General features: G+C 57.5%; 5 protein-coding genes across 5 annotated transcripts; 3 read left to right on the forward strand and 2 right to left on the reverse strand.

Annotated features, from left to right (window-relative positions):
- The first annotated feature begins 73 nt into the window (after window positions 1-73).
- CC84DRAFT_1131258 (phosphatidylinositol 4-kinase-like protein PIK1) lies at window positions 74-3,562 on the forward strand. The gene is made up of 5 exons (XM_018175889.1): window positions 74-207; window positions 287-376; window positions 449-545; window positions 592-3,248; window positions 3,301-3,562. Exons 1-5 carry the CDS (start codon window positions 128-130, stop codon window positions 3,338-3,340), a joined length of 2,964 nt encoding a protein of 987 aa, XP_018029761.1. The 5' UTR covers window positions 74-127; the 3' UTR covers window positions 3,341-3,562.
- Window positions 3,563-3,838: 276 nt separating this feature from the next.
- CC84DRAFT_1210265 (uncharacterized protein) lies at window positions 3,839-9,209 on the reverse strand (the record flags this gene model as incomplete). Its single annotated transcript, XM_018182280.1, has 3 exons — window positions 3,839-4,848; window positions 4,898-8,664; window positions 8,713-9,209. 3 exons carry the CDS (start codon window positions 9,207-9,209, stop codon window positions 3,890-3,892), a joined length of 5,223 nt encoding a protein of 1,740 aa, XP_018029762.1. The 3' UTR covers window positions 3,839-3,889.
- Window positions 9,210-9,874: 665 nt separating this feature from the next.
- Window positions 9,875-11,051, reverse strand: CC84DRAFT_1169501 (EF-hand protein). The gene is made up of 6 exons (XM_018179672.1): window positions 10,903-11,051; window positions 10,722-10,778; window positions 10,618-10,633; window positions 10,307-10,432; window positions 10,046-10,258; window positions 9,875-9,998 (listed from the first exon to the last, which is right to left on the reverse strand). Exons 1-6 carry the CDS (start codon window positions 10,903-10,905, stop codon window positions 9,964-9,966), a joined length of 450 nt encoding a protein of 149 aa, XP_018029763.1. The 5' UTR covers window positions 10,906-11,051; the 3' UTR covers window positions 9,875-9,963.
- A 111-nt stretch (window positions 11,052-11,162) lies between these two features.
- CC84DRAFT_1169503 (t-SNARE) lies at window positions 11,163-12,621 on the forward strand. The gene is made up of 3 exons (XM_018179673.1): window positions 11,163-11,316; window positions 11,378-11,892; window positions 11,943-12,621. The coding sequence occupies exons 1-3, from the start codon at window positions 11,294-11,296 to the stop codon at window positions 12,569-12,571; spliced, it is 1,167 nt and encodes a 388-aa protein (XP_018029764.1). The 5' UTR covers window positions 11,163-11,293; the 3' UTR covers window positions 12,572-12,621.
- Window positions 12,622-13,295: 674 nt separating this feature from the next.
- On the forward strand, window positions 13,296-15,144 carry CC84DRAFT_1169505 (subtilisin-like protein). Its single transcript, XM_018179674.1, has one exon. The coding sequence runs from the start codon at window positions 13,374-13,376 to the stop codon at window positions 15,054-15,056; it is 1,683 nt and encodes a 560-aa protein (XP_018029765.1). The 5' UTR covers window positions 13,296-13,373; the 3' UTR covers window positions 15,057-15,144.
- The last annotated feature ends 812 nt before the right edge of the window (window positions 15,145-15,956 follow it).

A 15,956-nucleotide genomic window follows, 5' to 3' on the forward strand; every position in this document is an offset into this window, starting at 1 on the left:
GCTCGTCTCCGCCCTGGCCGCCAAGCGTCCCTGGCCGCCCCATGTCCAGGACGAGACTCACTCACCCTTTTGCGGGCGTGTTGGCACCTCCGTCCCCCGAACACACTGCTCCAATGCGCTGGCCCAGATGAGTTGGAATCTGCTGGAGCGCTTCCTCGAGTCGGATCACTTCAACCACGATCCGTCGCTGACCGTCGCATACCTCTCGTGAGTGCTCTGCTCTGGCTGGCGCTGCCCCGAAGCCACCGTTGCGTCCCGCGTCGCACCCACTGACACGCGCGCGCAGGCGGTATGCTGACCACGTCGGCATCCACTATGTGCTCTGCAACAAGCTGCGGCACTTTGCCTACGAGGAGATCGAGTTCTTCCTCCCGCAGTACGCATCCGCCCGCGCCCACGGCCCTCACAATGGCCTCCCCGCCCGCCCCAGCTAGCTCATGCGGAACAGGCTATGTCATCTGCTCATTAGCGTCGACAACGAGTCGATGGCCCTGGAGGAGTTCATAATAGACCTGTGCGAGGAGTCGGTCAACGGCGCCCTGCTGGTGCGCCTCCCACCCCGCCCACGCGCCCAAAGGCTAACGCGCGCAGACATTCTGGCTCTTCCAGACATACCTGCACGACCTCGCCGCCGCCCCCAACTCGCACGCCTTCAAGACCTGCCGCCGCATATACAACAAGGTCCAGCGCATCGTCTTTGGCTCCGCCGAGCCCCAGCGTCGCGAGAAGGTCAAGGAGAACATCCTGCCCGTCACCGTGCTGTCCAGTCTGGTGCTCGCCAGCATCGCCGCGCCCTTCCTGCCCAGACATGCCGGCCCGCTTGCCATTGCACAGGCGCGCAAGCCGCGTCCCCTCGACGACATGATCTCTGACAATGTGCAAACAGCAAAGATCGGGAGGAGCAACACAGTCGCCGGGCCTCCCCGCACCAGGCGCCCGCGGGCACCTGGCGGGCACTCGGACCCTGAAGATGGAAGGACCTCCAAGCCCTCCACACCGACCCTGAAAGAGGAGGGTGACCCCAAAGAATTGAGGAAGAAGGCTGCAAGACCGCACCGTCCGGAACGTATTGCCTCGGCACACCACCGACCCAGCCTCCTATCAGTGAGCGCCGAAGCTCGTCTCAGCTCGTCCTCGCTCCCAGACTTCCGCAATGGCGCAACATCCCCACTACCAACGCCTCCTCCCACTGCAGGCTTAGGCACCAGGCCCGACCATCACCGCTCCACCAGACACTTCCCGAGGCCGCTTACCCCGACGGCTCTGTCCCGCTCCCAAAAGCGCCGACTGCTTCGATCCAACTACTTCCGACTCGAATCTCAATTCCTAAGTGCTTTAGAGGACATTTCGAACAGGCTGGTCGTCGTCCCAAAGCAGGCCCGTCTGAGTGCGCTCAGAGCCGAACTCGCGCTCATGGACCAGGATCTTCCCGCCGAAGTGGATATCCCTGTCATCGCACCCGCCAGCTTAAGAGATGGAATAGCTTCGCAGAGCCAGCATCACCGCATCGTGAGGATCAACCCAGCGGAAGCGACTAGCTTGAACAGTGCAGAGCGTGTGCCTTACCTGCTCATGGTAGAAGTTTTGAAAGAAGACTTCAACTTCGATCCTGATTCAGAACAAAACCAACAAGTTTTGGAAAGACTGCTGCTAGAAAAGGGCACTTCGAAACGGCGGCTTTTCGACATTACCCATGCGGAACACCTGGTACACGATAGACCTGCGCCGAACGGTTCCGACAGCGTCTTCGAACCTGCGAACGGCGATCTCAGTAGCAGCTCGCTTATTGACGAGCCCGAGACAGGCGACGCCACGTCCAGTCCCGCGAAGGTGGCACTTCCAAGCGCTGCCATTACCGCTGTGAACGGGAAGGCGACGGCGCCCAGATCATCTAGTGGTGCGAATACACTTTCTTCGATCGCAACCCTATCAACTCCACGAACATCAGACACGGAAATCAGCAGATCGAGTAGTCCCATTCCTCGAAGAATGACGATGCCAGTTACACGCGCAACCCTGAGCACGGATCAACCGGACATCTCTGCCCTTGCGACACATATGCGAACAGCAGCCCAGATGTTGGCCCAACTTGAACAAAGCGGATCGAAACGCCCCAAGGCTGAGGTGGCTGCAATCAAAGCAAAAATAATTGCAAGTATGCAGACACTGGAAGAGCAGAATTTCCTGACAGAAGAAACGGGACCTACTTTCGATAACATACTGGCTGAGGCGGACCCAACGTCACTGTCGGCGGAACCTGAAACCATCGAAGAAGGACCCTTGGTAGCTACCAACTCCGGAGCGGGCGCAGCACGTATGGAAAACGACTTGAAGACGGGAGGTGTCAAAAGACAGGGCGATCGTGACGACCCCAGCGCAGCCACCTTTGGCGAAGAATGGAGTGCCAAGAAGGAGCGTATTCGCCGATCGTCACCGTACGGTCACATGAAGAACTGGGATCTAGTCAGCGTCATTGTCAAGACTGGGGCGGATCTTCGCCAGGAAGCCTTCGCTTGCCAACTTATCGAGGTGTGCACAAAGATTTGGCAAGAGTTGGATGTTCCTGTTTGGACCAAGCGAATGCGGATACTGGTTACCGGGGAATCATCCGGTCTGATCGAGACGATAACGAACGGTGTCTCGCTACATTCGCTGAAACGTTCTTTGACACTAGCGAGCATCGCTGCCGGCACGAATCCTAAGAAGCGTATTGCCACGCTCAAGGACCACTTCACGAAGACGTTCGGCGACCCCGAATCAGAGCCATACAAGGCAGGCATTGACGCTTTTGCCCGATCGCTCGCTGCTTACAGCATGATATCCTATGTTCTACAGCTCAAGGATCGCCACAATGGCAATCTGCTCATTGACAACATGGGTCATATCATCCACATCGACTTCGGTTTCATGCTGTCTAACTCACCCGGCAGCATGGGCTTCGAAGCTGCCCCATTCAAGCTTACTCAGGAATATGTGGATGTGCTTGGAGGCTTGACCGCGCCTGCGTTTGAAGAATTCAAGACGTTATGCAAGAAGTCATTCCAGGCTCTACGGAAGGAGGCCGAGAGACTAATCATGTTGGTCGATATGATGGGCAAGCAGAGCAAGATGCCTTGCTTCGCAGCAGGCTCGGTGGGCGTTACGAATTCACTTCGCGCACGCATGATGTTGCATCTCAGCAAGGAAGAAGCAGAGGTTTTTGTCGAGGAGCTGATCGCCAAGAGCGTGGGGAGTTATTATACCCGACTGTAAGCGTCCTCACCCCCTTATTTCGTCGCACGTATACTGATCACATTGCAGTTACGATACCTTTCAATACCGCACACAAGGCATATATTGATTTCTGCATCCATCTTCATCCATCTCGATTGACCATAGAAAAGAAGCGCGGCGGAGTTCCATAGGCTTTGATGGGGTCTGCATTGCAGGGGCGGCCATTCTGCATTTTCTGGAGCGAGGGTCTACGGGTTGGATATCATGTTGGGTTGGGTTGGACGACAGATGCCCACCGGAAGATAGTAAGACTATGTCGCAATGAAGAACGCTCGTGAACAGTTTGCCGTGTATGCCTTGACTTGGTCCTGTTGGACGACTTGGATTTCGAAGAGGCATATGTTAGGAGTCGACAGAAGGATACTGCTCAACCCTAGGAAATACTGTTTTGGGGGGCTTGCAGCCTACGTACAATCCGAAAGGAAAGGTGATTCTAAACAAAGCTCTGCACATCCTTTGCCTTACATGCAGGATAACATCCCGACCTTGTTACAGAATTCTGGATACAGAAGAGTTGATGACGAAACAACAGGAGATTAAATCCCAGCACACCCACTCGACCCTAACTGCAAGCAAGATAACTACCCTATGGAACAAGCAACAAATCCCATCACCCTTATACAGTCACGCCCCCAGCGTTTTCACCCGGCCCACTCGCATCGTCATCCTCAAACTTTTTGATGATATCAGCCTTCCTCTTCGCCCCCGTCAGCTTCAGCCCGATCTGCTTCGCTAGCGCACGCAGGTTCACCACCGTTACTCTGTCGTAGTCGGGCGTTCCGCCGGCACGCTGTGGTACCTGGATGCCACCTGCTGGGCGTGCTGGGCGTGCAGTAGCAGCAGCATTGGTGGGTGGCGGAGCGACGGGTGCAGGAGTAGCAGGAGGCGGAGGAACGGGTACAGAAGGAGCGGTGACTGGCTTCCCCTTTCCTTTGTTCGGTTTTGGTCTCCTTCTCTTGTTCCCGCCATCAGACTCTCCGTCGTCCGCAGGCGTCGTCGGACTCGGCACGTAGTCGACTCTGCTATGCTTCCTGCCCTCCTTTCCCTTCAGCGCCGCCGCATCATCAGATGCGGCTTCCCCGTCGGACGCTTGCTCGATAACGGGCTTGACGACGCGCCCGCTTTTCGTGGTCCTGGGTTTCTTGGGGAGGGGACTTGGAACGCTGGCGGTGGGCTGCTTGCGCTTTTGCCCTTGCTTTGGGGCTGGCTCGAGTTCCGACTCTGAGAAGGAAGAGAGGTCGCTTTCGTCATCCACTTCCGCTTTGGAGACCTCGGGCTTCTTGTTTGGAGCCTCCGTGTGCGCAGGGTCGGATTGCTTGCGCTTCTTGTCGGGCCGTGATTCTGGTGGGTTGTCTTTGTTTGACTCGGATACCTTGGGCTTCTTGTTGGGCATGGTCGTCTTGGGAGCAGACCCAGACTGCTTGCGTTTCTTGTCTGGGCGGGGTTCTTCCTTCTCCGCTTTGGAGATCTTGGGTTTTTTATTCGGGGCATCCACGTTGTCGGACTTCTTCCGCTTCGTCGACGTCTCCGCTGCACGTCCTTGCTGTTGACCTTCGGCACCGGGAGCAGGACTAGCTGCACGCGTATTAGCAGCTGCACTCAAACCAGGCCATAGAAGACATACCCTCAATCATCCCCTCCTTCTCCCCCGATGCTTCAGCCGCGGCGCTCTCCTCTGCCTTCTCGGAGTAATCCTGTCGTTTCTCGACCAACTCGTCGAACTTATAGCTGTGGGCCTCACTCCCATCCAGCCCACCATACGCATCCACCCCCTCCTTATCCGTTGTTTTCCCCTCATCCTCACCTCCGTCGTCGCCATCGGTATACTCCTCATCAAACGGCGTCTGTGGAGCCCTAGCCACGCCCTCCTCCAATTTTCCCAGGTCTTGCAACTTCTTCGGAATCTTGACCTCAATCTCTACCTTGACCGCCTCTACCTTAACTGCCTCGACCTTGACCGCACTGCCTCCCTTCTTGTCGTCCGCGCCGTCGTCTGCATTATCCACTGAAGATGATTGATCGAACGGACCAGCGGTGTGCGGCTTCTTAATTCGGGACGGGCCTGGCAGCCGCGACGAAGATGGATTCCCTGAGCTGATGTTGTGCTGCGGAGATGTGAACGTCGGCGAGGAGGCTGTAGGTAGCGGAGCGATGCCTTCGGTCTCGCTGTCGACGAAGAGGGAGTCGACTTCTGAGGTGTCAAGAAAGGATTCGCCAGAAAATGGAGGCGCGGAAGCCTCTTGCGTTTCTGTGTCTGCCGGGGCAGCTGTCGTGGGCTGACCAGCGTCTCCGTCATCCTCATCCCACTGCTTAACCGGCACATCCCTCAGCGCGATCCTATCGTCCCTGACCTCGAAAATCCGGCTATACGGCGGATCCTCCGCAAGCAATTCCTTTAGCCTATCGCGTTCATCTCGCCATGCCTCGTCCGCCTCACCCCCATACCCACTCTCCATGAAAGCTATCATCCCCCTGAGTTCCTCTCTCCACTGCGCCCCCGCCACATTCCTGACATGATGCCCATACACGCTCTGTAACCGCCCCGCAAACCCCGACGTCATATGCGGCAGCCTATCTGGCCGTGGAATGCGCTCCATATCTGGCTTTATAGGCAGCCCGTCAGCATCCTTAGGATCCCCATTCGCCTCCTCGTTTGCAATCGCAATCTCGACTTTCCTTCGCGCCGCCTTGAGTGCCTCGATCTCGCGAACCTCAATCAGATTATCGTGGGAGGTGAGCTCCCTTCTCTGTCTCGGCTCAAAGCGGAAGGCGTTGAACTTCTTGCCCACGGCCTTAGGGTTCCGCTCAGCGTCCTCCCAGTCTTCCTCCTCGACGACGGAGAACGACTCATCGACGAGACGGAGCGGGTCCCACACCCAGGTGCGCCGCACGAAGCGGCCGGCGGGCCAGACGCGGGACTCCTTGAGGTGCGTCCAGACCTCCTTGCCTGGCGCGGTGGGGTCCCCATTGTCGAAGGTCGATATCAGGTCCTCCTCGCTCTGCATGTGCTGCCGCTCGTCGGCGTGGTAGATGATGTGCCACCCGGCATGCCTGTTTAGTAGCCGTGCCAGGCGCCACGAGCCGGCGTTGTCGTGGGACCGTGGCATGCGTACGTGCAGCGCAGTCAACTTGGTGAAGCTCGAGCCGTAGGCCTCCCAGAAGCGGATCCAGCCCACCGTCTCGCGGAGGTACACCGATCGTCGAGCGAGATGGAGGGGGAAGACCTCGTCCTCGTCGTCGGAGTCATCTTCGTTGGCTTCGTCGTCTGCGAGTTCGCCCGTGGGCGGGCCACAGGAGCCGCTGTCTGCGAGGGCGCTGTACGTCAACGTCGCGTCCTTTTTCTTCTTCTTTTTCGAATCCGATTCTCCAGCCGGTTTGACCTGCGGGCGTGGATGCTTATTCCGCTGCCCGAGATACTTCTCGATGAACGGGCACTTGCCGCCGTTATGTTCCTCCAAGCGGCACACTCTGGTCGGACATTTGCCATGCGGTGGATGGTACGGCCGCTTCGCATCGATGAAGGACAAGCGATCCTTGTCAATCGGATTCCGCAGGTCGTACATGATACTCAGCGTATCGACGTGCTCGGCAATCGTCTCCAAACTCGCAGAGAAGTACTGCTCGTTCCACTCCTTCCACGCCTGCTTCGTGTATGGCCAGCCCCAGTACACGCTCGAGATATCGGGATCTCTGCGACCAATAAGTAGATGCACGGGTATACCCGCCTCGTTAAGCAGCGCGAACTGCTTCTTGATAGCCCCGAGCGTGCTCTCAAGTGCCTTCCCTGGCTTGCCGCGGCCGTCGGATTGTTTACCCTCCAATTGCCAGTCGGCTGGTCTGCTGGATCCGCGTTTCCCGCTGCTGTTGATGGTGACGAGGTTGGGGTTCTCGGTGCCACTCATATTCCGCGGAACCATGAACCAGTCCCAGTCGAAGACAGGTCGCCAGCCGAATGTCTTCGCGATCCAGGGGTACACCATCTTCAGGCCCTCGGGGTTCCAGAATTGAAACTCGTTGCCGGCGCAGAAGTCGGTTTTGACTTCCTGCTGCGTGAGCGTGAGCGGATCGATGGGGTCGAAACTCCGCGTCTGCGCCTCGCCTGGGAGACCGAACAGGTGCGCTCCTTCACGGGTGATTTTCAGGTTTGACTTTGCCCTGTTCTGGCGGAAGGTCATGTTGGCCATGTGGGACACTTCGCCGACCCTGTGACGTGCGAGGTGCAGTTTCTCGAGGAGCTTTGCCAGGGTATTGGCGCGGGTGCTGTCAACTTTTTCCCTTGTGGCCCTGTGCCCGATCGAGCCATCTAACGGGCAAGCATCGTTCTGTTTTGTCCTATCGAATTGCAGATCCTCGACGAAGTCGTAGTCAGCTGGAGCAGATTCGACCGGGGTTTCAGGCCTCGGAGCCTGTCTAATAGGCCGGGCTGGTTCGAAATTCCCGCTCCTGTTCCGGTAGAAGCTGGGTTGTTTGGCGACGTAATCCTGTTCCGCTGCAAAGGCCTCTTCTTTTCCTTGCACCTCACGATAGTAATATTTCTTCGGATGGAATATCTGGAGAGTAGGGACATTGCGTGCCAGCCGCCGCGTAGTCGCCCGAATATCGTCGTCCTCGAGATGCTCCAGTGGGTTTCCAAGTGGGAAGATCTGCACCCAGGCGCCCAGATCTATGCCCACGCGCTGAATGGTGGGCTTATTCTTCTCTAGCTGCTCTAGGAAGTACCTCAAGAATGAGACAGAAAGCCGCAGCTCGAGCTTGGTGACTGAAGCCGGTACAATCCGCTCGACACCGAGGATGAATCGACACACGTGGTCGTGGATCGATTCGAACTCGTTCGAGCTACGGTCCCTTGTGTATTCGCCTCTAATCGACACTGTCTTCATAGAAACACACCAGGGTGGTAGGGTGGAACCAACCGTCTTTGCAGCGTAGCTGCTAGACCGCCAGTCTGGAAGTCCCAGCCACTTTACTCGTTTCCAGAGATGCGTCTCGGCGATTTCCTCCTCTAAACCTGAGAGCTCACAAGGTACTTGGGCTTGGAGCCTCCAGAACCATTCTTCGAAGCTTTCAGTCTTCTCTACCGTTACTTCCATACTCTTCTCGTGTGGTCCACGTTTGAAAGCATGAGAAGGCCCGTCTGTCTTGTAGGTATGATCATGTCGATGCTCGTACAGATCTGCCATTCGGACTTCTTCTGGGTACGAGGAGTTGTCTCTAAGTTTTCGAAGGAGCGGGAACATCTCGAAGAGATTGTTTTTGTAGATCGGCTCTCGAAATTTGGTCTCCTTGAGGTAGCCAAGCCAGGTATTATCATTTTGAACCGAACAAGCACTGTAGGCCGACGGCACATCGCTCATATCCAGCGCCTCCAACCTCGTCAGGGTCTTCGCAATCCTGCGACCCGATCAGTACCCCTCTGCCAGTACTCATTTCGCAACTCACCACTCCATATCCCCTTTCGTCATCCAATTGGCCACCGCCATCCTCTTCACAGACCTCCGATTACTCTCAGCTCTCTCCACAAACCTCTTGAAGCCCTCCCACCGCTCCCTTGGCGTCAAATCACCATTCTTCTCCCCATTCGCGCTAAACGCCCTCTCCCTCTCCCAAAGTAGCCGTTTCTTACGCCCGCCCTCATGGAGATGCCGACTCTCATTCAGAGGCTTTCCCTCGGCATCGTAGCCATGCCAATCCCAGTACGTGAAAGGCTCGTACAGCATGGCCTGCTCCGCTACGTCAACCATGTCAGTATCACCACCCCCCATCCCTGATCGCCTGCGGGGAGCAGCTATGTGCAAAGAGGCGGCGGCTTCGCGACCAGCGTAGAGCAGGATCTGGAGACGGACGTCTTCGTATGCAGGTTTGACGATACGGGGCCATTTTTTGCGGAAATTGTCGTCGACATGGTAGAAATGGTCGAAGAGCGGATTCCAGGCCATTGTGTGGTTTTGCTCTCGTTACGCGGCCGTCTGATTGGGAGGTGCAAATGAGTGCGATGCGTATCTGGATTGGAAGGTACAAGATGCTGCTACGGTGAGAAAGTAGGACGAGCTGTCTCAAGTGTCACGACGCCGGGATTGAGTGAGCTCTGTTCGCTTTGTCCTGCTGGCATTGTTTGAGCAATAGCATCGGCCACAAAGACGGGTGCCGCAAGGAGTTTGGCACGATGCCAGTCTCCGCCATGTTTCTTTGAGCAGCGAGCCACCGTGCGTGCTTGGTTCTAACAGGGCTGACGACGTGACCGACCGGCTTCTTTGATGAAGTTGGGTGTTCAGTAGCAGAAGGTATCAAGAACGTTAGCGCTGGATCCACATACTCTAAGCCGTACAAGGGGTCTGCACCTAGCCACAGTCTTTGAGGCTGTGTCGTCCCAAGCAAACGTGCTACGGCCGCTTGTTTAGACTTGGAGCTTAGCACTGCCGCGAGTCCCTGCATGCTCAGACAAAGAAAGCAACGAAAGCACTGACAACATGCGATTCATAGGAAGAACAGAGAAGGGCAAGAGGCGCAAAATATTGGATTGAGGATATCGAGCTTGCCATATACCAATGGATTACATGATGAACTGACAAGCTGCAGAGGATTCAGCAACCACTGATCGCACCTCGACAAGAAGACCGTTCCGTTACTCATTGCAGGAATTCATCCGTTTCACCGTGCCCAAATGCCAATCATCCAAAGTACCCTGACAGCTTACTTTTGCATCATGAGCTGGACGAACTCGTTGTCTGGCGAACATTAGTGGATGGACCCTGGGGGGTTTGTAGAGACTCACAGTCAATTCGCCCGTCACCGTCCTGGTCAGCCTCCCTGATCATCTCGTCGACCTCGTCGTCGGTCAGCTTCTCGCCAATGGAGGTCATGACGTGGCGCAGCTCGGCGGCGGAGATGAAGCCGTTGTTGTCGCGGTCGAAGACCTTGAAGGCTTCTCGGATCTCCTCCTCGGAGTCGGTGTCCTTCATCTTGCGGGCCATCATGGTGAGGAATTCTGCACGAATCAGCCATTGCGCGGCAGCAGAGAGGGTGGGGGGCGTACCAGGGAAGTCGATGGTGCCGTTGTTGTCGGCATCGACCTCGTTGATCATGTCCTGGAGCTCAGACTCGCTGGGGTTCTGGCCGAGCGAGCGCATGACGGTGCCGAGCTCCTTGGTGGTGATCTGACCTGTAGCGCAGCCGTGTCAGTGGTGGTCGTAGGTGAGGCGGGCGGGTGACGCAGGAGCGGAGCGAGGCCGCGGGCCAGCCCAGCCTGTCGCAGCCGCGAACAGCACCCGCCAGCAGCGACAGTCGCTCTTGCGGCAGGCCGTCGGCAGCGTCGACGTTGGCGTCTTGCAGAGGCAGACTACGTACCATCGCCATCCTTGTCCTGTGCATGGCACGTCAGCACACAGAAACCCCCCCGCGGGCGCGCAGGCGCTAGGCAGCCGCCGTCGTGCGCGGAGTGTGGCACTTACAAACAGGGAGAAGGCCTCCTTGAACTCGGAGACTTGCTCCTCGGTGAGGGAATCAGCCTGCGGTGGGGAGTCAGTGAGGGCCGGCTGGCGTGGTGCGCGGTGCGGGCTGCTGCTGCCGTGTTTGGGCAGGCGGGGTACGGTGCAAGGCTGCGAACGAGGGGCTCGCGGGGCGGACACGCACCATGGTAGCTGGGCGTGGGTGTCGCGGGGGTTTGCTGGGGGAGAGGGTGCTCGCGGGCGGGCTGCAGAGGTGCGACTGTGTCGGGGCGTGTGGGAGTGAGGAGGAGGTGTGTCGACGCGGCTGGAGGAGCTGGAGAAATGATTGCGGGCTGAGACTGAGGCATGCTTGCTCGCACTAAGTGTGATTAGCCCTGTGCCCCTTCCGCGCTGCGAGTGGGCCAGCACCCGCCACAGCGAATCCCGCGAGCCACACAGCCAAGCCCAGCACCCCCGGGCGCTGCTCACGGCCACCCGCCAGCGCGCCCATCCGCCAGAGCGAATCTGCGAGCTGCCCCGTCGCGCCGTCCCCAGCTCCGTATCATGACATAGTGCCCCCAGCCGACCTGCCGACCATGTGGCGGGACCGAACCAACCTGTGCGCCGCTCTCCACTGTGCCTCTCTCGACACGTTGCATGCGCTGACGTAGCCCGCACAGCTTCATCTCCTACCGCCAGTCGTACTCGCACCATCCGCAGAAGAAGACGCCGCGCTATGGCGGCCCCGCGGCCAATGGCTTCGACGACGAGGAGCGCCAGGGCCTTATCCCCGCCTTCGAGGACGACGGCGACGCCGTCATCGAGATGGACCTGCTGCCGCCGCGCTGGCTCGACGTCCAGGACGAAATCACAGACCATCTTGCCGACATCGCGAAGCAGACGCGCAGGCTCGACCAGATGCACCAGAAGCACGTGCTCCCTGGCTTTGATGACGAGGACGTCAAGAAGCGGGAGGAGCGCGAGATCGAGTCCCTCACCCAAGACATCACCCGGAGCTTCCAGAGCTGCCAGAAGGCCATCAAGCGCATAGACGCCATGGTGCGCGAGTCCAGGCAGCAGGGCAGCATCAGCAATGGCGAGGAGACCATGGCCAAGAACCTCAAGATATCCCTGGCATCGCGTGTCGGCGAAGTGAGCGCCCTGTTCCGCAAGAAGCAGGCCGCATACCTCAAGAGTAAGTGCCCTCTCACAAGACGGATGCAAGCCTCGCTAACACATGCCCAGAGCTTCGCGATATGGGTGGCTTCGGTTCACCCATGCGCTCCGCAACTCCCATCCAGAATCCCTACAACGACCCTGCCCTCCAAGAGTCGGACGCAGATCGCTCCTTCTCACAATCGACCCTGCTCCAGGCGAAGCAGCAGCGCATACGTCACGACCCCAACGAGGTCCTCATCGCCCAGCGCGAGCGCGAGATCGAGGACATTGCCCAAGGCATCATCGAGCTCGCCAACATATTCCAGGAGCTGCAGACAATGGTGATCGACCAGGGAAGCATGTTGGATCGCATCGACTACAACGTGGAACGAATGACTGTCGACGTGAAAGAGGCAGACAAGGAGCTCAAGGTCGCGTCGGGATACCAGAAGAAGAGCATCAAGAGAAAGATCATGTTGCTGCTAGCCATCCTGATTGCCGGTGTCTTCATCCTGCTGTCATTGAAGCTCAGCCGCAAAGGCAACAGCGATCCTGCACCTGCGCCCGCACCCAAACCACCTCCTGAAGCCGTAGTGCCGGAGCGCAGGCGCCGTAGACGACAGTCGCTGACGATGGGGCCAAACCGTGATTGGCACAGGCGGAAACGGAGGTTATGGGAAAATGTCGCTGACCATGTACCACTACATCGCGCGTAAGCGTCGTGTTGTAAGATATCATAGAAATAGAGCATTATGGATCATCCGGACACGAGCGCCTCGTGTCAGAGCTAGGCCAGGATGAGCAGCAGAATGGTGAGCTTGGTGATGCTGGACGGATATCCCACATGTGGAATGTCCGCGTTGCGAAACAGTGGAATGCGATGTCGAGGCCATCCGAAATTCCAGCGAACGGCGCTATTCGGTACCGAGTCCATGTTCTGCACTGGGTACGCATGCGGCACCGAGTAGACCCTAGCACAACTTTGTGTTACCCTATGATGAACACCAGACTTTGGTACGCGCAGCCTCAGCATGCATTCGTTGGGCTTGACAACAATTTGCGAGGATGAGCCGACTCGCAGTTCCCTCGTATAGTCGCCGAAGGCTCACGCGGCGTGCCGTCGCTTCCGTACCAGCCTGAGAACGGTGTGGCCAAACGAATCTCGTAGGATGCATCTTGCCGCATGCAAGGCCGGAGGACAGCAGCCACCCTGCACCAGATCCGCGGAGAGAGACTGCAGTAAGCAGTGCTTGTGTCTGTTCACAACACAACATCCGTGATGATGATCTGCAAACACGAAAGGATAAAGCCACAGCCCACCTGATCCGTGCATCCGTCGTAAGCAGGTGGATACCAATAGGAGTGACGCCACAAAGACACGGCTAGCACCACCTCTAGACGCCCGCATCCGCCGTTCTCAGTGAGCTCTTCACCCATTCCACCCACCCGGGCAGTCACTCTTTCAATCCGTCCTCTCCGGACAGTCACTCGTTTATTCTAGTTCCTATTAATTCTACAATGCTTCGTTCTTTGCTTTTTCTTACCGGCCTGGCCGCAGTTGTGCGTGCAGATGACCGGCCGCAGTATGTCCCTGGACGATACATTATTCAGTTGAAGCCAGGGTCCGATGCGGGAGCCATTGCTGCGCATCATGAAGCTGTGCGGAGCCTCGCGCGCCGCGACGTCGGCGCCGCCCAGGCTCAGGCCAACCCTCTGGAAAAGCGCAACCCCCAGTGCAAGGTCGTCACCGTAACCGAAACAGTCTATGGAGACGTGCCCGCACCTACATCTACGGTTGCTGCCGCTGCGTACACACCTGGAGCCGATATCGACAACGCCGTCAAGCGTACTTTCACTGTTGGACAGGGCAACTTCCACGCCTACGTCGGCAACTTTGACGAGCAGGTTATCAAAGAGATCGAGAAGCTTCCTAATGTTGTGTGCGTCGAGCCGGATGAGTATGTATACCTGCCAGGCAATTGGCCCATCGCCGGCAAGAACCCTTACCCCGTCGCTGGAGGATCTTCTCCGAGCTCTGCTGTGGATGCCCAGTCTACTTGTACCGACAGCCCATCTGCTCATCCAAGTGGCTCTGGCTACCAGAGTGGAAAAATCAGCACTCCTGGCTCTTCGCGCCCTACAGCCTACCCTGGAAAGTACCCTACTGGAAACGACACAGCTTCTGCCTTCCCCACCGCCACTGCCAGTGCCGCTGCTGTTCCCACTTCCTCTGCCACTGCTATCCCCAGCCAAGTCCCTACCAATGGAACATCACCCAACAACTCTACCTCCTTGTTGACCCAACAGAGCACCAGCATCTGGAACTTGGACGACCTCTCGCACAAGGCCGGAGTCGAAGGCTCAACCAGCTACACCTACGTCTACGATGAATCCGCAGGCAATGGCCAGACCGCCTACGTTTTTGACACGGGCATCCGCTCCACCCACTCCGAATTCGAAGGCCGCGTCCGCTTCGGCATCAACGCCCTGACCAACTCCACCGATGGCGCCGCCGACGGAAACAACGACAACACCGGCCACGGGACCCACGTCGCCGGCACGCTCGCTGGCAAAACCTACGGCGTCGCGAAGAAGGCGTTCCTCGTCGACGTCAAGGTCTTCGACACTGGCAGCGCAACCATGTCCTCCATCCTGGCCGGGCTCGACTGGGCGTTCAAGGACGTGCAAATTCAGGGTACCTTTAAGACCGCTGTCTTCAGCATGTCGTTTGGCGCGCGCACGAGCTCGACCACATTGGATGCGGCTATCAAGGCTCTCTACGACTATGGCATTCTCACCGTCGTCGCTGCGGGCAACGAGAACAAGGAAATCGGAAACACGTCCCCCGCGCGCCTCGCCGAGTCTTTCACTGTTGGATACACGAACCAGCAGCGCCAGCGCGTCGATTCCTCTTCTGGCGTCGTGGGCAGCAACTACGGACCCGAGTTGGATGTCTGGGCGCCGGGCTACGAGATCGTGAGCGCGGACTACCTCAGCGATGACGGCACGCGGGTGGAGAGCGGGACGAGCATGGCGACGCCGCTTGTGTCGGGCTTGGTGTGCTATCTTAGGGCGAAGGAGGGCGGACTGGGCACTCCGAAGGCGGTTACCGACCGAATTCTGGCGCTTGCGACGAATGGGGTTGTCGGCGATGTGAAGGATAGCAAGAACGTGCTTGTGTATAATGGGAGCGGACAGTAGGTGGATGCATTAGGCATTGTTTATATAGTGTGAAGCATTCTCGTGTGCGCTCTTATGTGTATGTGTAATTGGAGCAGAACAGCATAGCTTTAATCCGATGCTTGGAAGATACTACTGGGATTGTCAAATGTGATGCCGGGCGCGCTTTGCAGAAACGCGGTACTTGAAGTCACACCACTGCGATTGTGTCTCCGGTGACGCAGGGTGGTATTGAACACTCCAATTCAGGACCTCGTAAACGATGCATCACGCTTTGAGTTCCGAAGCGGAGAAATCGCAATCCATTGTACCAGCCCTTGCTGCAATCCTAACAACACTGTCTAGCAAGAGTCGCGGTTCACGGATACTCAATGTCACAAACGACAGCTCCTCTGAAGGACAACTGCAAATCCCATTCACAGACCGCAGAGTGTTTCCGCGAGGATTCTCGCGTGAAGTCTAAAGCAGCTCTAACGTAGACGCACCGAAGCCCGTGTGCTCGCCGTACCCACCTCCACGGGGAACTGCAAAATGTGGGTGATCGTGGGGCCCAAAGCCCCGGAGTGTCGTTACGCCACGTGGATCGTACCAGAAGATGTCACGCAGAAGGTGTAGATTTAATCGGTGCGCTGTCATTCATTTATGAACAACCAAGGAACTCTCGAATTCCACGCGGCGGAACATCAGATCTCAATGGGACATTTCCGTGTGCAGTCCTTTTCGATGCTCCTCACAGGCATCCTTGATTACCTGCGGAGCTTCTACTGCCGAAGGAATTGCTGAAACTCGGACGCGCAAGTCTGAATAGGATCGCGAGGGGTGATGTAAGTGGCAGGACGAGTCGACCAGTGTGGCGTAGCTCATCCTGAGGCAATGCTTTTGCCATGCGGAGCTGGGCCATGAGGTTGAAGGAATGGGCAG

Source organism: Paraphaeosphaeria sporulosa (assembly GCF_001642045.1).
Source record: "Paraphaeosphaeria sporulosa strain AP3s5-JAC2a unplaced genomic scaffold CC84scaffold_15, whole genome shotgun sequence".
Taxonomy (NCBI): Eukaryota; Fungi; Ascomycota; class Dothideomycetes; order Pleosporales; family Didymosphaeriaceae; genus Paraphaeosphaeria; species Paraphaeosphaeria sporulosa.

Bases quoted from the DNA above. Each gene is read 5' to 3' on its own strand.
- CC84DRAFT_1131258 (XM_018175889.1), top strand. From the start codon at position 128: ATGAGTTGGAATCTGCTGGAGCGCTTCCTCGAGTCGGATCACTTCAAC. The intron at 208-286 runs GTGAGTGCTCTG...ACGCGCGCGCAG, and splicing joins CTGACCGTCGCATACCTCTC to GCGGTATGCTGACCACGTCG. The intron at 3,249-3,300 runs GTAAGCGTCCTC...ATCACATTGCAG, and splicing joins GGGAGTTATTATACCCGACT to TTACGATACCTTTCAATACC.
- CC84DRAFT_1169501 (XM_018179672.1), bottom strand. The intron at 10,259-10,306 runs GTACGCCCCCCA...TGATTCGTGCAG, and splicing joins CGGCACCATCGACTTCCCTG to AATTCCTCACCATGATGGCC. The intron at 9,999-10,045 runs GTGAGTCTCTAC...AATGTTCGCCAG, and splicing joins CGGTGACGGGCGAATTGACT to ACAACGAGTTCGTCCAGCTC.
- CC84DRAFT_1169503 (XM_018179673.1), top strand. From the start codon at position 11,294: ATGTGGCGGGACCGAACCAACCT. The intron at 11,317-11,377 runs GTGCGCCGCTCT...TAGCCCGCACAG, and splicing joins TGGCGGGACCGAACCAACCT to CTTCATCTCCTACCGCCAGT. The intron at 11,893-11,942 runs GTAAGTGCCCTC...ACACATGCCCAG, and splicing joins GCAGGCCGCATACCTCAAGA to AGCTTCGCGATATGGGTGGC.
- CC84DRAFT_1169505 (XM_018179674.1), top strand. From the start codon at position 13,374: ATGCTTCGTTCTTTGCTTTTTCTTACCGGCCTGGCCGCAGTTGTGCGT.